This window comes from Colius striatus, chromosome 1 (assembly GCF_028858725.1).
Source record: "Colius striatus isolate bColStr4 chromosome 1, bColStr4.1.hap1, whole genome shotgun sequence".
Lineage (NCBI taxonomy): Eukaryota > Metazoa > Chordata > Aves > Coliiformes > Coliidae > Colius > Colius striatus.
The window spans coordinates 139,645,888-139,669,226 of record NC_084759.1 but is presented as its reverse complement, the minus strand read 5'-3'; the positions used below and the strand labels follow the sequence as shown (position 1 = coordinate 139,669,226).

The following is a 23,339-nucleotide window of genomic DNA, read 5'->3' as shown; positions in this document are numbered from 1 at the left end:
CTCCAGATGAGGCCTCACCAAGGCAGAGTAGAGGCAGAGAAGAACCTCCTTTGACTAAGTTCTTTAAGTCAGCAGACTTAAAGAGGTGGAAGACAATAATTAAGAACTAGGGGTAAAACTTTCCCTGATGTTACTCAAGCAGGCTCCATCTGAAATCCCAGTGTTACAGTCAAGACTGGACATGCTAAAACTTCAGAGTAAATTGAGGCAGTCAATATAACTAATAATAAAACCTCTTTATATCTGAGCAGCATTTCTGAATTCTTCTAGATGTAACCACTGATATGTCAGTGAATACCATTTGACTTTTGTCCTGTCATGTTGGCCTTATGAGGATTTAACAAAAACACAATCCCAGTGACATTTGGGGCATGCTTTTACTGTTGTATTATTTCAAGTTTTACATGGGCATTGGTCTGCTGATTGTAGTCATATGATGTAGAACCAATGGAGAGTCGGGCTTCTGGTTTTAAGCCATACACATAAAATATCAAAGATTAGTCTTCTTTTAAAACTTGCATTTATGAACTCTTCAGATAGTTGAAGTATTAAATATGAGGTCAATTATCCTAGCCTTTGAGAGAACGGTAGTAGGACTGCATTAACATAAAGACTGCTTAGTTGCTGCTGGGCTTAGTCTGGCATAACAAGTAAGGGCAGAGCTTGGCAGTGCATTTTCCTCTTGTGATAATTTGCTGACTAAGCATGCCTTAACTGTATGTGTTGGCATTAAACAGTGAATCTGTCAATAAAAGTCTTGGTATTTTAACACCTGCTAATGCAAATTTGCTCCCAGAGTCAGGTGAAGAAACACGAGGGAGATAACAATATGGAAAATTACCTGAACCATTTGAGCAACATAACACCTTGTGTAGGTGCTTAATATCGTTGTAAGAGTGCAGAAGGAGACAAGAACAGTGCACACCTGCTCATAATGTGGGTAATGTGGATTGCACTCAAGAAGGTGAAAATCTGTACGTGAAAAAGTGAACTGTGGCTTTTTCAGGCATTACTGTTGGAGCGGTTTGTGTATATCCTGCAAGAGTCACTGATGCTGTTAATGCTCTGAAGGCTGCTGGTTGTAACATACCTGTAGCTTCAGGTAAGTTTTATTAAAAAAAATATCCAATAATATATTTTGATGCTATAAAACATGTAGAAAAATCCACAAGTTTGGACTTGCTTTTGTTTCAGAGAGTAAGGTGAAAAGGTAGCAGGTGAAAGGAAGGGAATGGAGAGGAGGATTTGCTTCTGGTATAATCTTTTGTTTCCTTTCAATGTCAAGCTTATCAGGAATGCCAAGTCAGTTTTGCTGGAAACACTTCAAAGAGGTTCTTAAGATATATCAATGTTTTTTTCCCCCATGTAGAAGAAATTGAGATAGTGTGCTGGACAAAGTATAAGCAGACACTAAGTAGATAATGATAACAACAGCAATAATTACAATGATGCAATATGAGCTTTAGGAGTTCTAATACAAGTTGTTGTGGGTTTTTTTTTTTCTGTGTCAGTTTTTTGGCTTTTATGTATAATCTAACAAGCTGAATTCAGTGAAGATGTGTGCAGAGGCAAGGGTTATTGCCTGCTGAGCAGCCAGCAGGTTCAGGACTTGTACTTACAAATCTAATAGTGCCAGCACTTCTTCAGTCACCACACATGAGAGACAAGTCCTGAATCTACAATAAGCATGAAGTAGAATCAAAGAATTATGCAGGTTGGAAAGGCGCTCTGGATGCCATCTGGTCCAACCCCCTGCTCGAAACAGAGGCTAACTTTGAAGTTAGATCAGGTGTTTAATGCTAAGATCCATGTTTTCTGGTGGTTATTTTTTGTTTTTGTTTCATTGTGGTGTAGAAGAAAAATATGTACTAAACACATTTATATGTCAGAGGGTAAGAAGATGTCTGACAAAGCCATTATCTTTTCCAGTTCAAAGTTGCCTATGAGTTTTGTACTTAAATATCATAAAAGTAAGATAGACCTCATTGAAAGCAATTTCTGCTATGTTGTGATTTAACTGTTGAACATATTATAGGTATTTAACTTGAAATACTACTGAACAGAATTAAGAAGAATTCAAAATATATGCATTAAAATAAAAGTATATATAAATTCATTTATGAATTAATCCTTATTTCTGCTGTAAGCAATAAATGTTCTCCTTTCTTATGTAGGCCTCTGGAAAAGTTTAAGGCACGTGAAAGAGACCTTTTTACAAGATGCACTTAGTATCTTATCATAGAATCATAGAATGGTAGGGGTTGGAAGGGACCTTTAGACATCATCTAGTCCAACCCCCCTGCAGAAGCAGGTTCACCTAGATCAGGTTGCATAGGAACATAGGTGGATCTTGAAGACCTCCAAGGAAGGAGACTCCACAACCCCTCTGGGCAGCCTGTTCCACTGCTCCATCACCCTTACAGTGAAATAGTTTTTTCTTATATTTAAGTGGAACTTTTTGTGTTCCAGCTTCATCCCATTACCCCTTGTCCTGTTGCTAGCTACTATAGAAAAAAGGGATGCCCCAACCTCCTGACACCCACCCTTTAGATATTTATAAATGTTAATAAGATCCCCTCAGTCTCCTCCAGACTAAAAAACCCCACTTCCCGCAGCCTTTCCTCCTATGAAAGATGTTCCAGTCACCTGATCATCTTGCTGGCCCTGCACTGGACTCTCTCCAGAAGTTCCCTGTCCCTCTTGAGCTGAGGAGCCCAGAACTGGATACAGGACACCAGATAACGCCTCACCAGGGCAGAGTAGAGGGGAAGAAGAACCTCCCTTGACCTGCTGGCCACACTCTTCTTGCTGGATATTGGTTCTTGAGGAAATATCTAATTCTTCATGTGGATAAAGAGAGAGTAGGATGAAATGCCTTTAGATTTTTTTGAATCATGGCAGGGTTAGAAAATATAATGTTCAGACTCATTGATGTATTAGAGGTATATGCAATTTTATGGTTAATTTATAAAATATTTTCTTCCCTTTCTAGTTGCTGCTGGGTTTCCATCTGGACAAACTCCTCTCGAAACCAAACTGGCTGAAATAAGGCTAGCTGTGGAATATGGTGCCAGAGAGATTGACATTGTCATTAGCAGGAGTCTGGTGCTGGCTGGCCAGTGGGAAAGTAAGTACCTGTCCTTTGGCAAGTGACCTAAACCACTGTATATGCACATGCAAGCTCTCTTTTTGTACGTCAGTCCTTGAAGAATTTGGTCCCTCTCATATAACTGATAATTTGAGGCACCGAATAGATGAATAGTTGCATTTGTTTAAAAGAATGCTGTTACAAGTCCTGTCAGGCTGGGCTGTAGAATAGCTTTGTGTTTTGAAAATTCACGTCTCTTCCTTCTATGCCTTTAGAGGATTTTGTGTACAGGATTAAAAAAATAACAAGTGAAAACCTAATTATTTGAGTTGCTAATGTAGATGATAACTTGTTTATTATACATGTTCCAATTCTTGAAAATAGTATGTATTTTAGTTATGGGTTTTTTTCCGTAAAAGTTAAGGGTACAAATTGACTGTTCATGTTATTATTATTGATGTTCTTATGTCTGTAGACTACTTCTAATTAGTAAGAACAATAATGCTGAAGAAGATTTTTGCTCTAATTGTCTTCATAATGTACTGTGAATGGTTTACCTTAAGTGGTAACAATGCTCTTATAACTAATTTCAGTGTGAAGGTGAACAGATCATTGTCTTGGAATGAATTTTCTGTTTACTTGTATAATTTAGTAGCCCTAGTAGCCTGTTTTCTTGGTAGACTTCATAAAGGACCCCTGGTACCTGAGTCTGGTTAAAGAAATACAATCATGGTAACAGATCACCTTTTCTGATTTTGATCTGCCTTCAATTAGCAGCTAGAATTGAACCAGAAAGACCCACATGTTTATGCATCTTTGTCTTCAGGACCAATATCCTGGTTTCTACTTGCTATAACATCTTGACCTCCTTTGTAGTGTTTACTGTCTCTATCCTTTTGCTCTTAAATATATGCAATTTTACAAATGTTTGACTTGCTGAAGGTAGGCATTATTGCAGACATTTTTTTTCTTTTAGAGTTGCTATTTTAAGTTTAGGTATGGCCTCAGAATTTGCTGGAATATGGAAACTGGCTGATGGAGTAAGACAGAGTAAAGGATCAAGTTCTGTACCAACTGGCAGCGAGACTATACACACACTTTCCTATGCTATATCTTTGTTAGGGTCTACACTATGGTCTACAAAGCAGGTACCTCCTTTAGGAGCTGTAGTTCACTGGGAACATATATTGGTCTTGGACAGATTTGAGTCAGTGATCTGTCACCTAGTCTGAAAAAAGATCACTACACTGGACTTGAGCAGAAACTTGTATCTGAAAAAGTCAGTGCTGTAGCAATTTCTGACATAACTGTAGTTACTGTGCTTCAGACTGTGGTACAAACCACTGTTAAGTGCAGATTGCATAGAGCAGAGATCAGAAAGTTAGTGCACGTAGGGAATTGCAAATGCAGGTTATATTGCTCAGGATTACATGAAGGAGAGCTCGAGATTCTAGAGGGCTAAATTCAGAGAGTTTGTATTGGTGATTGAAATGAACTACATTGTTAGTTTTTTCTGTATGGTAAATGAATTGGGTTTTGTGATCACAGTACAGTGTCTGAGTACACAGACATAGCAATGATAGTATATAGTATAAAGTTGTCAGTTTACAAAGTAAGTAAATTAGGGATGACTTCTGATTTGATATGCATATTCTTTCATGCAGAGGTGTAGTCTAGTGTGAGATGTGAAGGAGTGTCTAGTTTTGGGCTCCCCAGCTTGAGAGACAAGAAGCTTACAGAGAGAGTCCAGTGCAGAGTGGTCAGGGGACTGGAGCAACTTTATTATGAGGAAAGGCTGTGGGACCTGGGGCCGTTTGGCCTGGAGAAGAAAAGACTAAGGAGGGGATCCCGTGAACACAGGTATTTAAAAAGTATATTTCAAGAGGATGGGGTGACATTTTGTTCTGTTGTCTCAAGTGCCAGGAAAAGGGGTAATGGACATAAGCTGGAACACAAAAAGTTCTACTTAAAAACAAGGAATATATTTTTAGCTTTTCTTCTAGCCTTTGCAATACTTGGGGTCACCATGATAGAATAGTGTCACTTTGTGATTTGTTTCAATGCTTGTTTAGTTATGAAATATTTTAGTGTATGTCTAATTATGTCAAGTTATTTTAAAGCAGGTCTTAAATATTGTTGGAGCTCTTTATGACACTCAATGTGTTTTTTAGATCTTCATGAAGTGGTTGTTGAGATCTTTTTACTAGTGCTGAACATTAAAGCAGTTTTATTGGACAGCTAAATTACACTGGAAAATACCATTAAATGAGATTTAAGTTTATGAACTTATGTACCTTTTACAACCTGTTAGCTTTTAAAGCAGTACTACTTTACAGTAGTTTACTTAACCATTGCCCTATGTGTCTTGAGAAAGCATGAAATAAACTTGGAAATCACATTTTGGATACTGTCATTAGGCAAAGAATGTGGAACTTATAAGTAGAGTGGTGAAGTTCACCAACAAACTCTTGAAAGAAAGTGGATTTTTATTTTTCCTGTTCTCAATGAATATGTTGAAGTTGCTGTACCTTCTGAAGCTGTCTGGGTTGCTGTACTGTTACTTCTAGTTCTACGTGTTTTAGCAAACACTTGGACATGCTACACTGTCAATGGCTTCAGAGGTGGTGTAAACCCCATTGTTTACTCTATGTCAGCTGAATTTCCCTACATGAAAAGGGAAAAAAACCAAGTATGCTCTAAGAAGTCTGAACATTGCTGCATCCATGAAGTACATTGGGTATAACCTAATCGTTAATAAATCTTGAATGTGAGCTCAGAGGCTTTGTTCAGGGATTGGGATCTCCTTTTGTGTGATGTATTTGATAAACAGCACAGAGAAAATAGAATCCCTGCTCCAGAGACTTGGAAAAGACTGCACATGTTATTCAGAAATACTATAGTTGGGTTTACTGTTTCCTAGATGTGCAAGCTGACTTGGGATTTGAAGTCTAGTTCCACAATTTCTGTCTTATATTGTCAGCAGCAGCTTGGACTCCTGAAGCCAAGCTCTGTTTTCAGTTTCATGTGAATCACTGAAGCCTGTGGTTGCACGTATGTGGCTGAGAGGAGAACTGAGAGAGTTGTGTTGTACTGATAGCCTCGTGCTTGTCATTTTATTAACAAACCTGCCATTAATGTGCAAGACAGAAGGGACTCCAGCTCATTTTTCAGTTTCCCATCATTATTACCTCGATCTTTTGGTCTAGCAGAAATGGAAGCATCTTCTCTCCTCATCTCAGTTTCTACTCTTAATATCAGACAATGTGACTGAATAAATAAAACCAGCAAATAAGTTGAATTAAAAAAAAAAAATAAATGGAAAAGGTGTCTTTATCACCACGTTTTTTGAGAACTGTTTGATATAAATTTAAGCTGTTTTTTCCCCCTTAATATTTTTATTTCCTGTGTAGGAGATCTGGATTATCCCCATTAGTCTGTGATTTTTAGGACAAATGTATTAGACTAAAGCAAAAGAGCATGTAGATGATCCAGGGCATATTATAGCCAGCAGTAATTTTCAGGGGTGTTTGCTTGAGAAATGTGTAGGGAGAGGAACATTTCCTTTGGTGCATTTAATAGCTACTAAAAATCATTAAAATATACTGAATAGTTAGAATTTTAGGAAAACTACAAAAAAGACAGCTTTCCTTGTTTTTATAATAGTGAAATTAAAACCATGATTATGAAAGTATGTTTTTCCCTCCCTATAAAATCTGATTTTTTTCTGACTTCTATAAATACGTCCCATAAAAGCTGATCTAAAGTTCATGAAAGCAACAAAGTGTCTTACTTAAGTGAGTGCAAAGCGGTAGAATTCTTACATTCCATGCATTTTAACTGCCAAGTCAATGGAGCTACTACAGACTATATCAGTGAGTATCTGGCTCCAGATAGATTTTATATAGGTTGGCTTGCTTTGGGTTTTTTTAATGTGTTTTTGTTGTTGTTGTTGTTTGACTTTTTTGTGGTTTTTTTCCCTTTGTTTATGACTTAGACTTCTTTTAGGTGTTGGTGCTGTGTTCAAGATGCTACATAATAACTGACCATTTCCTTTGAGAGCTCTTGATTTTCTTTTCCTTCCTTGTAACAGTTGAGAGGAGAGTTTCTTGCAACCTCTTCATGGTGGTCTTAGCTCACAGTTGAAAATATGCCTGCAGGGTTTTCTGTGATAGAGGGAGGTTTCTCTCTTCAATTTTCGTTTCACTACTGCTAACCAGAGAAACTCTATCTGCTGTGTCAGTTAGTGATGTTCCACACAGGTTGCAGATATTCCCAGAACTAGCTTAAAAAAACTGAATAGTTAAGGGATGGACTTTTTGGCAGCACAGACTGTCCCAGAAGTGCTAGACTCCTTGAAACATCGAGTGCGTTTTCAAGTGTGATTAACTCCACTTGTACTTAATGTAAACATTTGCCAGGAAGTTTTAGGATAATCAAATTATTTGTGCCTTGATTTAAATCTGTGTACTGAAATTTCTTTTTTGTTTGCTTTTGAAAATAGTAGCTTTTGCACTCGTTCTGTATTAAAGGAGTTCCTGCTTGCACTGAGACTAGGGTGCTCTGGTTAATTTTTTTCTGTCATAGAACTAGTTGCATTTCTACTAGAGTTTTTAGCATAGAGTTGAAAATGTCCCATGAATGCCAGCTATTGTCTGTAATAATTGCTCTTGAATAGAACAGTATTTATTACCTACACATTTGCCCAATTAAAATATGCCCACTTTTCCGCCACCTCAACTAACCTGAAAGACATGGATGGTTGAAGATCCTCATTTGTTCCTGTCTGTGGGTTGATGTGTGCTGTCAGATAGTGAGACTGTTCAAATGATCTCAGTTCTTATTACATATAAAAGTACCTTCCAACAATAGGGAGGATGCTGTAGCTGCAGTGCTAACTCCAGTTATGGAGGATGTAATTTTTTTTCATGGATTCCAACCTAAATGTACATTTTGTTGATTTTATTTTGACATTTTTGGCTGCATATCTTAAAGGCAGAGAAAACTCAAGTCTTTTCTTCTTGTTATCGAAAGTAGAAGAACATGAAAGCTGCTTTCTCTGGTTTTCCAAGAGCTTCGGGAAAGAGTCACTCCACAAAAAGAGACTGCATTTGGATCTAACATGAGCAGTGTTATCAAATGCACAAGAAAATAGCACAAGTTCTTTGTGTTTCCTTTTTGAGTCTCAATTTGCTGTAGGTTTCTGGAGTATCATCAATTGATCAATAAAACATGTTAGACTGCATGCTAGTGCTGATTAATTCACACCTTTGGTACACAGTAGGAAACGAGGTGAAGCCTGGTGTCTATAAAGGGACTTGCTAAGTGCATTAGCCAGTTGTCTACTAATGTGTGTAGTGTGTCTCCGAGGGCCACCCCAGCAATCCCAGCCCAGGCTGCCTGGTGTGCCGATGGCATCAATAGGATGTGGCAGCATTGCAGGTCGAGGGGAGGTCCAGCCATACAGTAGCTGACAGACCCCTACAGTATGTTTCCAGGTCTCGCTTGAGGACTGAGAGGGAAAAAAAAAGCTGGTATTGCAGAAAAAATTAGTCTTCATAGCCATATCCAACTGTTTTAGGAAGAAAGATTTGTTGAAAGCTTTATTTTAACCTCCTGTAGAAAAATTTGTCGATTATGTATTTGAAGATTGAGTACAATTTGTGAAAAGGACTTTCTTGCAAAGGATCTTGTTTGTTTATTTGGCATATGTTCTTATTTTTAAATAAAATTCCAGAAATGATGGCTGGACACTGTAAGATCTCTTTTTCTCTCTGCACTGGAAAAATCGTAAACATCCTCAAGTGGCTAGCTTTTGGCAGCTATGTTTTGATAATTTCAAGCTCTTTTTGTCTCCCTGTGTTTAAAATTTAGTGGGAGCACTGCAGAATTTTACCAAAAAGGATGGAAGGGTTTCCTCTGTGCTCCCCATGTTGCATCACTTGACCAGATCCACAATTTCTAGCCTTTTTACCATTGGTTATGTCCAAATTTATTCTAGTCCTTACTAAGTCTGTGAAAATATAAGACTGTTAGAAGGTTAAGCATGGCTCTGGCCATAGCACTTTGGAAATCTAAAAGCAGGAGTTTGTGAGGGAATGGTGTCCTTTGGACAGGGTCAATGAATAGCCAAATGCTGGCCCATCCTTCCTGTCCCTGCTTTTTCCTCACCACAGCTGGTGGCAGGCTGCTTGACTGGTAGTTCAGTAAGAAGGTCAGAAGACAGAGTGATAGCAAGAGGCCCTCCAAAGGCAGTGAAGTTCTCTGTGGGGGAGAGGGACAGCTCCAGAGCATAGTTTGCTTTTTGTTTTCCAAGTGGTGTGAAGATACAGTGGTAATGGTCTACTTTATCTCTGATCTGAAAGGCTTTAAATAAGTCAATCCTGTTGCCTGTGTCAGTGTGAGTGGTTGGGTTTGTGTGTATAACAGAGAGTCATGACAAACCCCCTTCCTGAGCTTTAGCCAGCTTCCTCAGTGAGTATGGCCATTTGAGGTCATGGTGCAGGATGGTCCAAGTCCTCTGTAACCTTGTGGGAAGTGCTACCACAACATAAATCCATGTGGATTTGGCAGTCCTTGAGATGTGATCCCAGATCCTGACCTCTCCTCACTAGGCATGTTAGCAGACTGCATTGATTTTCTTTTTTTTCCCAGGAATTTCTTATTTTCAAGAAGCTTAAAGTGGGATTCAGATACCTAAACACAGATATTGAACTCCATAATTGGACTTCTCAAGATGATCTCATGGTATTGGGGGAGTGGTAGGAAACTGAAGGGAGGTGTGGAGCCTCTAGGAGTGGCAGCTGGAAGCTAAGGGGGATATGTCATGACATTTCATTCAGATGGCACTAGTGTTTGTAGTTAGACATTTTAGTTACACTTTGGTGTCTTTTAGGCTTAGTTCTTTGGCAAATGTGTCTGAAGGGGACAGAGGGAGTGATGATGTGATGCAGACAGGAAAACATAACTGTCTCTGAGTACTGCTTGAATGTACTACTTTATTTACTACTGAAAAAGCTGTTTAAAAATCAGTCTTGGCTATCATAGCATGTTTTACTAGGGATGTATTCATGAGTGTTTGGCATACTGTGCACATTCTTGATTTTGAGAGAGCTGACATTAATAGCTATTAAGTTAAGTCTGAAACTGTGTGCATTTGTTAATTACCTCCAGTCATGTAATTTATTGAACTTGCAAAACTTAAGTTCTTGAGTGCTACGACTAATTATAAGATTGGAAATTAATCCAGAAGTGGAAATTACAGCCATACTTGAAAATGTCTATCGGGCAACTTTGATCATTTTTACATGCTTTTATGCACAGGTCTCTACGAGGAGATCCGTCAGTGCCGTGAGGCCTGTGGAGAAGCTCACATGAAAACAATCTTAGCAACAGGTGAACTGGGGTCCCTCACTAATGTCTACAAAGCCAGTATGATAGCTATGATGGCAGGTAAATATCTATGGTTTTCTGTTTAAGCAAAGAATGTCTTTGCTATGTTATTTATGAAGCTTAAAAAATTCTAGTCTTGAAAGTTTAGTTTTGCCAATAGTAGAAAAACCTATCATGCAGCAATTACTGAAGTTCTAGGTGTAGTAATGAAGTATCACTTGTTTTGTGTAACCTACAAAACCCACTTAAAATTGCTAAATGAGAAAATTTGTTGGAACAAGTAATATTTGTTGTCAAACGTCTGATCCTTGGTATATTTAATAATGGACACATACATTTGAGACTGATACACATCTTCTCCAAACAACTCTGGTGAGCTTCAGATACGGTGTCGGTAGATGGCTCATAAACTTATTTTAAATGCAGGGGGAACTTCCCCATGAAGATTCATGCTGACAACTCTTGTTTTTGGTTTGTGATGACTTTTTCTAACCACCTCTATGTGAGAGTGCCGTTTGGAAAGCTAACTGTCCTGGAAATGCAGTAGGAGGAGGAACACCGCATTCTCTCTCTGGCACTGGGTTGGTCTAGGTTATAATTGGTTTTAACTGGCACATTCAAAAGCAGTAACATTCACTACTGGCAATTAATTGACACTTCAAAAGGTGTTCAGTCTTCCTTGTTTTTGAAAACTCAATTGTATCTGACCAGATCTTTAGGAGTCTTTTTTTTTATTCTGAATCTTTCAGACGAGAAACACATTCCCATTAGCAGGACAGAATTTTTAGGGCCTATATATAGTTTGTAGGTATTATTTTTGTACATAGCTATAGCTATTGCAAACCATGTGTAGTGAATCACTCATTTGAACCCAGTTTTACAGCAATATATTCTCTCAGCAGTTTTGCTTCTGTGCTGCAACAATTTTCCCTAGTTTAACCAGGATTTTAGGGCTGTGTTTTAATGGCATCTTTAGCATGCAAAGCTGGGAATTGGCCAATAAGGCTATGTCCTTTGAACTCTGATCTAGACACCTGCTTCTTCCACTCTGCTTGAAAGAGGGCCCTTCAAGTATATTAACAGAGAGAACTGTAAAGTTACACTAAGAACCACTTGAGTTATTCTCTCTTCTAAACTTTCCCTCGATTTTGTTTGGTTTTTTTTTCCCCTACTGTAAGCTCTTCAGACCTGGATTTTCTTCTTATTTTAGAGCTTGAAAAAAACATCCAAATGCCTTGTCAGTATTTAAATACATATTCAACTTTCCACTGACTTTACTATCTCCTTGCCCAACACTACGCTCATCTACTTCAAATGGAATGGGAAACATTTCAGGCTTTTTTACATTCTCAGCTACGAAGTCAATTAGTATCATTAGATACAGAGGATCAGTACTATGCCAGTAAATATTGCTTTTAATTAGAAGATGACACATTTCCTATCACTTAAACTGATATGTACTAATCATTAGAATCACTTTTTGTAACATGGAGTAGTGAAAAATTCAGGTCGTAAAGCATTTTAACATTTTCATATTTTTTGCTGGTGTAGTTTTTTTTAAATACAGCAGATGGCTCTATTGTTAATGATTTTCTTTGCATAGTTATTCATTTGACAAGATACTTATCCATTTGAATATGTGCAGTAATTTCTTTATTTTTGTCTCTTGCTTTTTCTTTGTGAAAAGTGTAAAAATAAGAATTTATTGGTGCCTTACATACATGTATTGAGGGTCAGATTTTCAGGCTCTGATTTGTCAGAATTGCTGAGAACCTCAAATTCCAATTGAATTTTGTTTGATTTGTATATTTGTTGCATTTTGAGAAGAAAGTAATTTGACATAGTAGTTTTAAATTCTACCTTTAGTATTCATATATAGTTTTCAATTGGTGCCAGGATTTAAAAAAAAAAAGAAAAGAAAAAAAGTAGATGATCTTGTGTATATGGCAGGCCCTGGCAACTTTTATTCAAAGATAAAAAAGTAACAACTCTGAGAAACTTGACCCTAGTAATTATTTTTAAGTGAGGAAATTAATTGCCCAATATAGTGGATTCCACTGCAAAACTGGCTTTCAAAATTCTTTCTGCCTTTAGCCAATTGCTCCTGTCCTTTACACCAGCATTTGCTGCTTTTTCAGCTGTGATGTTAGAAGTGCTTGTCGTGCTGCATTGTAAGCAGTTTTCAAAAGAATACGGTTGAAATTTATTCCAGGAAAGGATTAGCTAGTTTGCTGTATGGGTTCTTTTTTAAATGATCACTCAGTAATCTGATTAACAGCCTTGCCTTGCACATAGTTATGTCAGTGCAACTGAGGACATGATGTGTAATCCTTAAACTATTTTCACTTCACTATGCATAATGCTAGCCCATCATGTAGGCAACAGAAAATCCTAGACTTACAGATGTTTACATTGCCCTTGCTGAGTATACACACTTTCACCTAAGTCCTGAAGCACAAAGCCACTAAATGTATTGCAATATGTTTATAAAATGCAAATATTTCCCATGTATCTCATTTATGAGACTCAGAGAGTAACACAACATTGATTTATCGGTGTCTCCATGGTTAAAAGGCTTGCCTGGGATTTGTGAGACTTGGTCTCTCTGGCTAAGGGTCTTCTCTCACACTGAGTCCTTCCCGATAAAGTTGCTCTGCTTTCCTCAAACTGAACAGAGAATACAACCCAGATGTCTCAATTCCCAAGTAACTTTGCAAAATCTCTACACAGTTTTCCTTCTGCTGGCTTGAGGAATTATTACTGTGTGATGGAAACCACAGAATGTTACATTTGGTCTGATTCGGAGAGGAGGTGAGGGCTGAGCTTCTGGATATGAGTCCAACTGCACAGATCATTGACTTGAAAAGGGATGGTAGAAGGTCAGAAAATGTGGATCTCTACATTGAGTAAGATTTTAAAAGAATGCTAAGGGCGGTGCTCAGGCTGGGGTGATGTCTCTCTGCACTTTTATCTTCAAAGCAGATTGCATAGGTTGCTTCTGTCAGCAAACAGTTGAGCGCTAAATCATGGCCCTTGCAGACTCAGCAGAAGCCATTCAGTGCACACCAGTGAGATGTGCAAATACCAGCAGTGCACTAGAGGTGGAGGCCAGTTGTAGAAACACTGCTTTACACAACATGCCTACGTCCAAGATGTTAATGCTTTCACCTGTAAGAACTCAAGAAAAAGTGTTGCTTCACAGTGAGGTATGAGAATGATTTACCTATATTTGAAGAAGTGGCTTCTCCTGTGTCTGAAATGATATTTCCAGAGTACCATGACTACTTTTCTTCCATCTCTAGCACAGTAAATAAGGAGAAAGACATCAGTATGGGAGAAGGCACACAATTCTCTTAAATTCTTTAACCACCTTTACAGACTTGACTGACACGCAAGAAATTCTTCTGGAATATGTCAGAAGCAATTCATGAGTGAAAGAGGCTGACAGGCCTCTTAAGAACAGTGATTCACCTGACAAGAATAATTCTGGCAGTGCTAAGGAGGACATAGTGCCAGGTGGGGTTGTATGACACTGTTCCTGTGCCTTTACCAAAGGAGCACATTGTTTTCAGAAAGCTGACCAAGAAAAAAATTTCAGCCCTGATTCAGGGAGTTTTTAGTCATTGGTTTATAGCCCACTGCCATTTCTTGAGCTTCCTGAAGTCTTGATGATGGTTTGAGTTCACGAGCTTCTCAAGGGAAATGAACTGCATCTTTGACTCTACCAAACTGCTTCCAGAGAATAGAAGCAAACTAACTAGTAGTTTTCATTGTCTGGTGTATGCTTGTGTGAGTCACATCTATTTCTATTCACTGTGTCCTTGTAGCCATTTGGAATAAACAGTCCTAAGTAACACAATTGGGAGTCCCTGACTCCCTCATATTAGTGTTAACTATTCCATGTTTCTTCATTGTCATATCTTTAAAAAACTACAGGTGTTGGATACAGTTCTCTTATGAGAGATAGGCCATCTTTTAACTTTCATTTTTTGACACAAACATCAGAAACTGCCAAGGAAGCCAGACAAGGAAGGGAAAGGTAGTGAACTTACAGTGGGAAAGGAATGAATACTTCAGTAAAGGCATGAATGACTTAATTGCATATTTCAGACATATGTAAGGTTTTTATTTTGGAAAATCACATTTTAACCGTATTATTTAATTACAAAATCTTTATTGTTCTGTGTAACAATTCATACTAAGATAGAAAGACTAGGGGAGAGGTGGAGGATGTGATTAAGTGACTGTACTTTGAAAATGAAAACATCCGTTTAATTTTGACTGGGAAAGCTAGTTTTGATAATATAGCTCCTTTTGCATCACTTTGGTAAGGTAACAGAAGCATAGGAATGACGTGGGTTTTTATGTATATCTAGGCAAGTACCTGTGGAAATATCAGGAAGCAATGATATATGTTTTTCTACATCTCTACTGAAGCCTGGGTTTAAATTTTTTTGTTCATAGGTCATTAAACAGTCAAATAACTTGTAAGTTGAGATACTAACTAATGTAAAAATTGACTGTAGAAAGGGAATGAGTTAGTGCTAGAACAAACTAAATTCTAAAGTCTCACAAAAAACCTGAAAAAAGTAGCAGAAAGTGGCTGAGGCAATAAGGACTCATGCTGATAGTCTAGAAGAAGAAAATTAAAACACATTCAGCCTGTGAGCAGAGTTTTTTTTAGATGCTCTGATACTGTTCATTTGAAAGTGAACAGAAATAATACAACCTGTATCTGCAGTTCTCAGGAGAGTCCACTATCAGTCCTTCCAGGCCTCATCCTGCTTTAGAGGAGTGACTCCAGTTAATACACACTTAGCATTTTCACAGCAAAGTTTACCAAAACTTCAAGGCACAAATAATCTGGCCATGTGCTGGATCCAGAAAGAGACTGGCTGAGAGCTGTACTATCCAGTCTTGGTCTGTAAAAGCAGGGAGGAATGCTACAAGGTTCCCCCAAAGAAAACGTGGGACACAATAGAAGAGGTTTTCTCAAAAATCCTCAAGACCACAACATCCCACTGCACAAAAGCCTAGTCCTGAACAAGGAATGTATATAATAGTTTAATGATTATAAAGCAGAGAGAGTCCAAGAAGTGTGGTTCAGAACATCACAAAATAATGCCTGCCTACACAAAGCTCATCTCTAAACCAAGTTTTTATACTGTATTTAATATTGGTGCAGATCCATTTTTAGTATTAATAATGGGAAGACAAATTCTAAGCTACCAGAAGCTGTGGTTGTTTTGAGCACTATCTTGCAAAGATTTGTTTTGAACATGGTTAGATGGTGTGGCTACAAACATGCTAATAGCCTTCTAAGTGCAAGGGATCACTTTCCTACCACTGGATGTGGACTGCCATGATCCAAAGCTTCCACCAAGCAAATGTTTCATGAAAAATGAAAAAAAAGAAAGGAAACTGAACTAGCAAAATGTGACTGAAAATCTAGGCATGCTTTGGACAAATGCAGCTAACATAGGAAATAAGACTCCTGAATAAGTAATAATACTTGGCACTTATATAGCACTTTATGTCTTCAAAGCACATACTGACATTAGCAGAATAAATCTTACAATCATCCTGTGAAGTATGAGACAAAGATAATAACAGACAAGTCAAAAGTCAAGCTGAGATCAGGTGTGAGCTCCTGGCTTTAAATCCTGTGCTCAACCCAAAAGTCGAGGGTCCTCGCGATAGCATGTAAGTTGTATCATGTATTGATTTAATTATGTGTCTACAACTTCATCTGTAATTTGATACTAAGTCAGGCAGATATTAGAGCCCAGAGCATTTTCAAGTGAAAAGCAAACTGAGGGAGGAGGCTTAGTAACACATGTAAAACAGTATTTCAATTTGTGTCCCATTTTACATGTCTGAAATACAACCAGTGGTATTGAGTTTACAGTGTATCTGTAAAGGGTACACTTAACCTTGTAAAAGATCTATTAGAAATCAGGAGCAATGTGCGGTTGTCATCTTCTAAAGCAGTCTGGGTCAAAATTGTCATCTCCTTTCTACAAATGTGAACTGCCTCCGAGTGCTTTCCAGGGTGACAGATGATCTTAAGTTCTGGTCTGGAGTTCTGGTATAGGACTGGTGACATACTAGTAAGCCCTTACACTTCTGAATGTGTATGAAGAGGACTTCCCACCTGAGTGGTGACTTTCTGTGACTTTCTGTGTCTGGTGGCCGTTTCCTCTCTCCCTCCAAAGAGATAGGAGTTAGAGCGAGACCAAGGTGTGACGGGGATTGTTCCAACTTGGCTGAGCTGTGTTCACTGGCTGGGAAAGGTGGATGTTGAAATACGGAGCGTTCTTGAAACTGACTGCTTATCATCAGAGAACAAAGTTCAGCACAGAGAGAGTTTTTTCTCTTGTGTTGTTAAATGATAGAGAATAATTCCATTTTTTCTTTGGCTGTGATATTCTGGCAGTACATCTAGCATGGACTTGAGCAAATTTCTGAATTTCAGTTTACTGAGAATGCATAAAATGATGTTTATGTCAGCTCTCTTCTGTCTGTATGCATGCAGACAATACTTCATTTGTACAAAGGTCTGCCCATTTCTTCAGAATTTGTAGATAAATTTGAACTTACAGAGTTTGTACTACTTCAGCACTTTGCATCATGCAGATGTGGTATTGTATGTCATTTTGGGAACATAGCCTTGGTTACTGTCTTGAATATGTAGAAGTGGTTGCAGTTGGCTTCTCTCAGAGGCTTATCAGGACAGCAATTAATGCTGTGGAATTATATTAATAGTTGATAACTTTCCTGTCTGTTTGCTGCAGCAGATGTCCTGAATTCTGCATAGTCTGTGGTTCTGCATGTTCAGATCTTTTGTTAACATCACTGAAAGCTTAGTGCAAGGAATGAGCACAAAACACATTTTGGAAAACTGAGATATGGAACAGGTCAGAGTGACACAGTCTGTCAAAATTTTGAGTGATATTATAGACTACAAAAGTTTTTTATATTGGGAGATAGATTGGAAGATGGATGGTTTTTAAATACAATTGGTCTAAAAGAGGTCTCTTACAGGAACAAGTAACTTAATTTATTCTGGTACAGAGTGGGAGGAAATAAAAAAACCAGTAGTAAAAAAATGCAGGTAGCTGCATGTTCAATAAGGCAGTACAAGGCTGCTCCCTTAAATGGCGTGATCGCCTACAAGCTTAACAGTGATTCTGTGGCTAATTACTAGAAATAATGTAGGTGGATAGATAATCTTGGATTTGAAATGTTCTAACAATGCAGTCACAATATCCTCAGGTTTGAGTTACTGATCAGAGTCCATACAAAGAATAGTAACACAGAATAAATGTTGGGCTTGAATAAAGCAGATGTTGAAGGAAAGCAGAATGAGACATGAAACTCTGAAACTCAATGACATATATGCGGGAAGAGGACCTCCCACCCAACTGGTAACTGAGGCTTTCTTGATCACAGTCTGGTGGCTGTTTCCTCTCTCCCTTCAACCACTTTGGAATCAGAAAGGAAGGAATGGAAAGTTATTGAGGAATACTAGAGCAGCGTCTAATGAAAAGTAAGTAGAGTCAAAAGAGCAACAGAAACTTGTATGGGTATGTGGAGACGGAAGAAATACATAAGAGAAATGGAGATGTTGGCAGAAATAAAAGGTAGGAGTACTCCATGATGGGATAACAGAGTTAGAGTGTATACAGTAAAACCTCATTTGTTTGCAGTTTGTTAAGCTAGAAGCCTAGACGTGCATGCGATGCCATGTTTTATTATGCATTTATTTGTGTGCTTACTGAACTGTGTGCTATCCTGTACAGCCGTATCTGAGCGGAGGCAGTTATCTGGGGCTGATTATATTTGTCATACCAAGATGCCCAGCAACTCAGTTTGCTAATTTTTTGAAAAGTCTATTCTATTAATGTCATTTTACTGTAATCAGAAAATAGCTATATACACCCTCGACTGAAGTCAAGGAAGAAATACCAGTGTAAACCAGATGAGATTTGTCAGCTCTGTACCTGTTTGATTTTGTGTTATCCATGCCACCACTTTCTCTCTCCACTATCCCCATTTACAAATAGAAACAGTGCTGTTTCCAAGCACTTCTCGCCAGAATACCAAGTTAAGTCAGGAAGCCAGAAGAGGGGTAGGATTGTTTGAGGTAGCAGAATGTCTTGTAACTTACCATTTTGACAACTTTGTTAGCTTCTCTGTTTCTACCATATGTGAAATTAACATTGCGCATTTTACAGGACCTCCGTGAGGTCTAGTAAATTTAAGCAGGAATATATTCCTCTCATTAGAAAGCAGAAATTTTCCATCCCTGTGCATGAAGATGGAATACCCTTGGTTATGGTTGAAATTGGGAAGTGGAGCAAGAGAAAATTTGGAGATTTTCTGCTGAGAGCTGCTGACTTATTTATTAGTACAACCAACCCTGGGAGCAACATTGGAGGTGGGAGCTAACACACCTTGCCATGGTACTGTAGGATGCAGAGCACTGCAGGATTGACCACCATTGTCTGTAGCCACAGGGGGGTGACCTCCCTTCAGCTGTTTTCATAGCACTCCACGCAAAATGTTCAAGTGGAAGAGTTTTGCTGTACCTCTCGTACTCTCGTTTTACTGTGCTTTGGTGTTCTCCTTGCACTGAACAAAATGGAGTTAGCAATATGCCCTTAGGAGAAATTGTATAGGAGCAGGAGTGTGATAACTCCTCAGAAATCCCAGGACTTGTCACTGGATCACAAAGAAGAGTTTGAACTCTGATTTGCAGATTTCTGCTTGTACTGGCATTAAAACATACTGTTGAGAAGGATCAACCTTCTTTTAAAAAACTATCCTAAATGTCTGAATAGCATTTTTCTTTCACTGATATTCAAGATCTTTGCAAAGCATGTTAATTAAGGAGTAGTTAAATCATGTACTTTCAATTTATAACAGCTGATGCAGAGAGGTGAGAAAGCAGCCCTGTTGCATTGATTTTCCCCATGAATGAAACCTTGTTTCTATGTTAAATAATTTGTTAGAATTTGAGTTAAAACTTCTGAAGTTTCATATCACCTCAGACTTTGAAATAGTTGCACAATGAATAGTTCTAGTCAAACATGCCATCAAAATAACACAGCTTCCTACCAAAAGCTTTGCATCTGTGAAGCTCCGGTATTGAAGGTAATGGTTTGAGAAAATGTAATTTTTAAATTTGGAAATATTATATAAAATCAATAGATGTACAAGGTGCTACATATTTCTCTGATATTCTAGGTTGTTGATCTATTCTGACAGCAGCAGGTGTTAAATTCTACTAAACCAGTGAAAAATAGAAATAAATATTTAATTTACTATATCTATCAATTATACAAAATTGGCTTATGAAATATTAAAGTATCTTTTAAGAGGTTGCAAGTAGGAACACTAGTTAGAAAATCCAGTCCTCTAACAGAAACTTAATATAGATATGGAAGTAAACAAAGTATGATTTTAGGGTTGTAGGTCCTGGAAGTCTTTTGCTATTGTTTAAGGTGGCAGTGCGTAGTGATTGTGCCTATCTGCTCATGGCAGCAGAAATTTGACATTAGACTTCTAAAGAGAAAGATGTTGAAAGGAAAAATACACCGGGAATGTGTGATCTTGAACATCAATAGGTATTTTAAAATAGAATAGATATTCATTTGAATAAAACCATTTAATCATCAGGAACAGGAATGTAGTAGAGAATGAAGCGTAACAAGAGATGGACACAAACATAAGTGAAATATTTATGAATATTGAGACATGAAACTGAGGCAGAAATTAGTCACATGAAACAAGAAGTTTACTGTAAGGAGTTTATGAGTAGTTTCTTTACTGATAAACTAGATTTTAAACCACACTGAGATCAATATAAACATATCCACTAAGTTTTAACAGGTCATGTCCTAATGCTGCTGACACTGTATATCAAAGCCTTAAAACAGGCTGAATACCCAAGCCTGGCCACAGGGTTACATGATGCTGCAAACACATTCCTCACTGAGTTAAGCAGGACTGCCTATTCAAATGCAAACATTTGTGCTTGTTCAACATTTTCTCTTCCACATAAATTTAAGTTTCTAACTTGAAGTTAAACGGTCTTATTAACAGATTTTGTCAGTCTTTTCTCAAAGGAAAATATTTCTATCAGAATATGACCATAGGATAAAGCAATGTTCTTCATGAACATTTCAGTTCATTTCAGTGGTGTTAGGATAGAGAGCTCCAAGGCGTTTTCCATCTTGCCTCTGTGGTTGCTTGCAGTGTTTTTGGAGAGTTGCACAAGGGACTTGAACTTCCTTGGTAGGTACTTGAATTACTTGGAGCCTGTCTCCCAGGTTTTCTGCACTCCTATGATTCATGTTGCTGAAGTGCAAACCATGTTGGAAAGATGTTGAAAAGAATAGAAGATATTCCCCTCTTTGATACTATACTTTGGAATTTCATCCCCTGGGAACTGTTTCTGATTTAAATTTTTGTATTCCTTTTCTGAAATGATAGTTTTAGATTTCAGCGTCTCTTACATAAGACAGTATATAGTTATTTTATAGGTACCAGAGATAATAACTTTCACAGAGCCATCTGCAGTAGTCCTGCTTTTGTGAGAATTTTTTCAAACACAAAGATGACAGCAAAGTCCGTGGTCTTCCTGGCAAGTCAACAAGGACCAGACATCTGATTGTCATTTGTACCTTTGATGTTTCTTTCCCTCTAGCATTTGTGCTGTAAAGTGATTTCACTGCAGTGTACAACTACAGCTAATTTTTCAAGCTGGGTTCTTCCTAAACCTTCGAAAAGATTCCTCCTTGATGATTCCAGTATTTTTTCATGAGAAAAAAGTCTTCCTTCCATCAGCTTTGCAGTTATGCTGCCAATCCAATGTCCAGTTTACCTATCATTGCAGAGGTGAAGTTTTGTGGTTTATCAAGGAGATCTGTGAAATCATCGCTAATGGACCAAAAGGAAACAGATGTCTGTGTTTCATCTTCTGTGCAGCACATTAAACTTAAATTATGCAATGCAAAATTATAAATCTTGTATCTTCAAAAGCCTCCTTCCCACTGGTCCTGGAAAAGGGACATGTGGAAAGCTCAAAGGAAATACAAAGCCTTACATGTAAATGGAGCTCTGAAATGAATCTGAGCCTCAGGAAGAGAAAGCAGCTTAGTGGGATGTGATGGAAGGAGGTGCTGTGTTCCTTGTAACTTCTAGTCCTCAGTAAGAGGAGAGGTAGATTTTTCAGGTGGTGCTCTGATAACAAGATACCATATACAAGCTATTGATAGCTAACTGATTAAATTTATATTTTAATCAAGTACTGTGTTTGCAGCTACTCTGGTTGTAAGCAAATCTAGTTTCACAGTAGTTTGCTTGGTTGCCAGTTGGAGCATGATTGCAGCTTTGAGGCAGGATCCTCTGGGAACTTCAGCTGGATGGACCTCGTGCTATTGTAACGAGGCCATTTCCAGTGATTTTCAGGGCCTGGGTTAGAATTACAGCTCACTTAGGTTTAAACTAACTCTCCAGAGTGTACTGCAAGAATCTTGGTTTGTTACTTAGAAGTAAAATATAAAAATCTTAATAAAATAAACAGAGCCACTCCAACCTTTTGAACAACTTCTAGGCAAGTTGTTTTGCAGGGGCTTGCTTGTATTAGGAAGAACTAAAGGCCATAGAGAAACCTAGGAAGAAAATATTATATTTTTCTCTTGAATTGTTGAAGAGATTAAGTCAAAAAGAAAAGCATTAGTGAAGGCTAAAGAGCAACCTTCAGGTTTGAAGGGTTCCTATGCCTTTTTTAGTGTCTTAAGAACACAATTTTGTAGTGAAACACAGGCACATCCTAACCACTTTGCAGTCTATGTATGAAAGTGCTGCAGATGAGAACAAATAATTAGCAGCACTGCTGCATTTTGTTACTCAGAAATAATACAGTTGAGGTTATTGTCTAATGTCTGGTTCATGAAAGACAGGAGCAGGAGAGGATCTAAAATTGTTTGAGTGAAAATTTTAAGTGCCAGAAGGCAAAGGGGAAGGTAGAAAAGAACTTGTTCAAGTTGGAGGGAAGCAACTAATATAGCACTTGGGGTAACAGTGATGCATTCTGTGTTTTTCATGGCTATGTTTTTCATGGCTGTGACTCCGGTATGGCTTGTAGGTTTTCTACATTTTCCTTTGCAAAATTATATGGGACATAACATAAAGACTAAAATAGTCAGTGAAATGTAGAAAGAGCTAGATCATCATGATCATACAAAGCTTGCAGCTGCCTTTCCACAAAATGTGAGTTACTACAGCACTGATCTTTATGTCAATTTACTAGTGAATAATTTAAAAAGACCTGTTTATTTTTTAATAATAAGGAAAGATATAAATTGGCTGAGTGTTCCTAATGTTACTTACAGCTGCCATTGAGCAGATGTTAAGAATTCTTAGTGGTGTGCTAGACCAAAATTAGTTTTATGAATAAACAAACAATTTCTATTTACTACCTACTCTTTCAGCCTGATTCTCTCCCAAATTCACAATAAATGGCTTTTTACAGTCTCTTCATAAATAATTACCTTTCTTATACCACTTTTTTCTAAGCACTTGGATTTTAATTGCAATGATGAACAGTTTTAATAAGGTGTTAAATAATTTTATCTTTTATCCATTTTCAATTTCTCTTTTACTTCATTGGTTCCTGGGATTTTAATCCTTTTAATTCTTGCTAATTCACTTTATATTGCACGTTCAATCTCCTTTATAAATTCACATTAGAGAAGCAAACATCGTGCGGCAACATCTTTCTTTTCTGAACTCTAAGCACATACACCCACCTTAGCTTACTGATTAACAATGATGTCCTGTTAGTAGTAACCAT

At 37.8% G+C, this 23,339-nt stretch overlaps 1 protein-coding gene across 2 annotated transcripts in view; it reads left to right on the top strand.

Moving 5' to 3' along the window:
• Positions 1-23,339, top strand: part of DERA (deoxyribose-phosphate aldolase) — a 60,372-nt gene that overhangs the window by 18,644 nt on the left and 18,389 nt on the right. The window contains exons 4-6 of one of the 2 annotated variants that reach the window (XM_062009418.1): positions 1,007-1,102; positions 2,993-3,127; positions 10,409-10,537. In XM_062009418.1, the coding sequence (XP_061865402.1) occupies positions 1,007-1,102; positions 2,993-3,127; positions 10,409-10,537 (360 nt within the window). The remainder of the gene's footprint in view (positions 1-1,006; positions 1,103-2,992; positions 3,128-10,408; positions 10,538-23,339) is intronic. The other variant, XM_062009424.1, reaches the window with a different exon arrangement.